The sequence below is a fragment of the Vicia villosa genome, linkage group LG2 (assembly GCF_029867415.1).
Source record: "Vicia villosa cultivar HV-30 ecotype Madison, WI linkage group LG2, Vvil1.0, whole genome shotgun sequence".
Classification (NCBI taxonomy): domain Eukaryota; kingdom Viridiplantae; phylum Streptophyta; class Magnoliopsida; order Fabales; family Fabaceae; genus Vicia; species Vicia villosa.
In genome coordinates, this window is record NC_081181.1 from 166710894 (window position 1) to 166715663 (window position 4770).

The 4770-nt window shown below is 34.0% G+C and overlaps 1 protein-coding gene across 1 annotated transcript; it reads right to left on the minus strand.

The window, feature by feature from the left end:
- Positions 1–3090: 3090 nt before the first annotated feature.
- On the minus strand, positions 3091–4281 carry LOC131650572 (uncharacterized). The gene has a single exon (XM_058920279.1). The coding sequence runs from the start codon at positions 4279–4281 to the stop codon at positions 3091–3093; it is 1191 nt and encodes a 396-aa protein (XP_058776262.1).
- Between the last annotated feature and the right edge of the window lie 489 nt (positions 4282–4770).

The following is a 4770-nucleotide window of genomic DNA, read 5'->3' on the forward strand; positions in this document are numbered from 1 at the left end:
GTTCTTAAACATTTTATTTATTTTTATTCAAATTAAAGATTTTGATTGGAGTATATTTTCACTATCCAATCTTTCACACGTAATTTCTCATATATTCAGAGAGGATAACTCTTGTGCTGATTTTTTTGTTAACATAGGTCTTACTAGTAGCTCTCTTTTATTTTTTGATTCCAATCCTCTGGGCATTAGGAAGGAATTTGTAAGTAATAGAATAGGAATGCCTAGTTTTAGATTTACCTCTTGATGAGCTATTTGTCCCGTTTTTTGTAATGTTTCCTTTTTATATATACAAGGTTTCGTTAAAAAGAAAAAACTATGAAATGAAGATTTTAAACATTTTACTATAACTAACTATTCTAAAATTTGATTTATTTATTTTGTGTAATAATTGCATTTACCGATTCTACCAGGGTAAGTATACCATAAATTGATTATTTTAAAAAACAAACAATAGAATGATCATATTAGAATATTTTTATGGCGACGAGTACAACATTATTCAAGAGCTCATGGAGATGAGCTTAATATTTAGGTAACTTTTTATTGCATTCTTATATATTCTCTCAGGTTCGATGTGAAATATCTAAAATACATTTGTTTTTGGAGACACATCTTTAGACGCATTAAATATCATATTTTTCATGATAAAATTCAGAGTTACATTTTCAGAATCTTTTTAACGGTGTGTTTGAAGATATATCTTCGAACATAACATGATTCTAGAAATAAAAAACATGACAACATGAATGAAAAAATAAAAAATAAACCAACACCAACATCAACTTTGCATTAAATTCTAACTTTCATTATATAGATAGTTACGAAAATAAATTCAACATTATCTTCGCATCCACTTCATGTCTACAGAAGTTAACGTTTTTTCCAAAAAATTTAACGGAAATAACCAATTAGACTAACGAAAGTGTTTTTAAGGATTAACATGTAACATTTTTAAGATAAAGTACTAAAGTAAAATATTAAATTAAGTTAAAGAAGGACTTTGTGACTAATTATGGCTTATTTTTATGTAAAGAAAATAGTTTATTTATTCGTGTCAGAGAGGAAGATGGTGGTGGAGAAAATGAAAATCAGGAGAGGCGAGGTAGGGGTCTCCAATAAAAAACAATATGTCCGGTCTACTAAATCGTACAATTAAGAAAAAAGAAGAGGATAGTGGATGAGACCAAAATTATTGAGGTGTTGGCCATTTCTATGGTAAAGTCTGCCCCTCCCGATGAAAACAGACATTTCCTAAAGGAAAAAAGATCAAGTTTTACCTGGAGAAGGTCCATATTAACTTGTAGGTAAATGTTTCTATGGACTTGGAGGAGGGAGTTTAGACAACTCTCTGGCTGACCCTTATCAAGGACTGTTGTATTCGACGTCTTCTCGTATTCAAGAGGTATCCTTCCTTTGGGATAATGGTGTCAATGACATCAACTTTATATACGTCCATCTCAACATACCAAATGATACGTAGAAGGAGAGAGAGGGAAAATATAAAGGCTTTGAAAGAAGAAAGTTGAGGCTAATGCTGCTACCGTGGGAGCATTACAAGTTGACTTTGAGGAGTCTCGTGGGTAAAATATTCTTACATATGACCAGACGTTCGAGAAGGAAAATGGAAAGATTCAGTTCCTATATCCTTACCTTGATAAGAGAGAGCTTGATTTATTTAAGGTGATTCAGAATGGAAAATCGGTCGAAGAGGTTGATGAGGAAAGCACCCCCTTTCTAGAGATGGAAGTACGCCTAGTCCAAATCAGTAGACTACGCCCCTTTATGAGGGAAAGGTCAGGCCCACCCTAGTGAGGGCGAAGCCATTTTTGTTGCATCATAAAATTGAGTGTTGTTTTTATATAATCATTTTGCTTGTAATTGTATGCTTTTCTAGTTAGCCCCTTCTAATAGTTTAAATGTTTAATGAAATTTTATTCCTTTCTTAATGATTGGTTAAAGTTTATGTTCTCATTCACTTGTAATCTAGGCGAACTTTTAGCTATTATGACATAGCTTTAGGGGAACAATGATGAAATGATCGTGAATGTGATGATATCTTTGGCGTTATAATGTTATCTTGGAGGACATGATACCCTAAAGGATGCAGCGATACCTTGAAGGATACACGATACCTTGCAGAGCGCAACAGTGTCCCAAAGAATGTAATAAAACTCTATAGGACGCAAAAAATATTCCCAAAGGATGCAAAGATACCCCTAAGAGCACAATGATACCCCAACTTACTCTTTGTATTATTTTCTTTTTTTCAACAATATGGTTCAAAAGAAAAAGGAAACACAATTAATGAATATACAAATAACGAATTTTAGGTGATATTACATACATATCTAATATCTAATTATAGAGGAGTTTTATTTTATCAATTTTTTTTCTAATATATAATTTGTATTTAAATCCAACCTTTCATATTATAAAATTATTTCTGGATTGTAATTTTATAATAGAATAAAATATATTTATATATTTTTAAATTTTCTATTACAGTGGAATCTTTGTATTAATTATATAATTTAAAATTTTCTAAATATATATGTAAGTATTAAATCAACAAAATAACATACTTATCTTAATAAAAAATAACATGTAATAAAATTAACAAATACAACTGTAACTTAATAATTTTAAGGATCTTGCTAACCAGTGCCCTCAGGGCAATGGATAATCATTTTAAAAAAAGAAAATATTTTATAAAAAATTTAATATTTCAATTTTCGAGACATTAAATATGCAGATTACCAAAATAAATTTACTATTTTTAAACTCTTAACTATTGCCCAATTTTAAATATGACATGTTGGTGCGAGGTAAATATTTGTTGCAACCCCAATTTTAAATTCAAGTTGTTTCCACACCTACTACACTCACTTAAATCAAACTTTCCTCATTAATTTTGGAGCAAGTGCAACCAAATTAACATGATAAAATTTTATTAACATATTTATTTTTTTCACAGAAATAGAATTTCCTCAAAATTGTTACTTTTTTTTTAAGCAAAAAATGATTATATTAATAATCAAACCAAAAAAAGATTACAAAGAACACACGAGGGAGACAAAGAACCAAAACCTCTTAGGAGCAAATCCTAAATCTAGGTGTACCCACCTTGTCTAACAAGTAATCGGAAATAATGTCATTATGAACAAAATTAAACCAAGAATGGCTTCTATTGGTTAAGCCTATATTGGCCAGGACATCCGCGCAAAAATTGGCCCCTCTACAAATGTGAGTGATCATGAATTCCATGTTAAGAGTATACGCCCAACACGTAAGCCAACGAGATTTGATGATCCAAGGCACTAATTGAGGATTCGAGAAAGCCTTCACTAAAAGCATACAATCGGTCTCGATCCAAAGCTTGTTCCAGTTCAATTCCTTAGCTTTCTCAATAGCAAGGATGGCTGCCATAAACTCTGAAAAAACAGGAGTTCCACCACTTAAGAAGGCGCTGAAACTGAGTAAATGATCCGCCTTGTCATCCCTAAAAATGCCACCACAAGCAGTGAGCATTGGAGAACCAGAGGCAGCACCATCAATATTGCACTTGACCCAACCAATGGGTGGAGGCCGACACCAAAGAATTTCAGTATAGCAAAGCTGCCTACGAGGATGAATCTCGATACCAAAGGCTTTAAGCATGGCAAAACAAGTCATGGAGTCATTAGCCTTTTTTGTAGTGAGATTACCAGTCAGCTTCACATGGGCAGTGATGGTAGAAATGCATCTTTTCCAATGTATGCTTTTGTTTTCAAATCTGAGTAAATTCCTTGTTTGCCAAATCTGGCTAATAGTGTGAGCAAAGCTAGCTTTAATCACTGCCAGAGCCTGGGGGTTCCAAGAATCCTTTAAAATCTTGATACAATCCTCTAACTTGTTGATAGTGAAAGGAAGCTGAAGATTGCAACTGAGCCAAGTCCAAGTTTTAGAAGCAAAGGAATAATTAAAGAAAAGATGCTTGGAGGATTCAGCATCTTCAAGGCAAAGGGAGCATATAGAGGGAGATTGAAGACCACACACTGCAAGATTGTCATCCGTTGGCAACCGATTATGTAAAAGCCTCCAAACAATCATACAATGAGCTGGACCAGTGTCAATGTCCCAAGGAAACTGAGACCACTCACCTTGAGGAACCGAATTTGTAATGAAGGAATAGGCATGCTTGATGGTGAGGGTTCCATTTTCCACCGATTTCCAGACAAAGGTGTCCTCACAATCCATGACAGATATAGAGAAAGGGGAAATAGTTTGCAAAAGATCAGGCATGGCATCGAGAATGTTGCAATGAATGTTCCAGGTATTGTTATGCCAGCAATCAGCTAACTTTAGAGAGAGAGAGAGTAGGGTGGTATTGGCTCTGAATATTGTACTTGAATGCTAGAGGCTCTCCAACCGAATTGTCCAACCAAAAATTGATTTTTTTCCCGTTGCCAATTGTCCACACACAGTTCTCAAGCACAATGTCATACACCTCCTCGAGGCCTTTCCAGAGGGAGGACTTGATGGCATAATTTATGAGCTTGTTCTTCTTTTTAACCCTGGCAGTTAGAAGAGCAGACCAAGCATACTTGTTGTTCAGCAACTGCCAGCACAGATGGATATTTGTAGCCTTGTTATTTGTTATATTGCTTCAGGGAGATTAGACCAAGACCACCTTCATTGATTTTCTTACAACACTTTTTCCAGGCAACAGTGATCAGTTTTTGCTTTTCCACATTGCCACTCCAGATAAAGTTTCTCATATATCTCTCAATG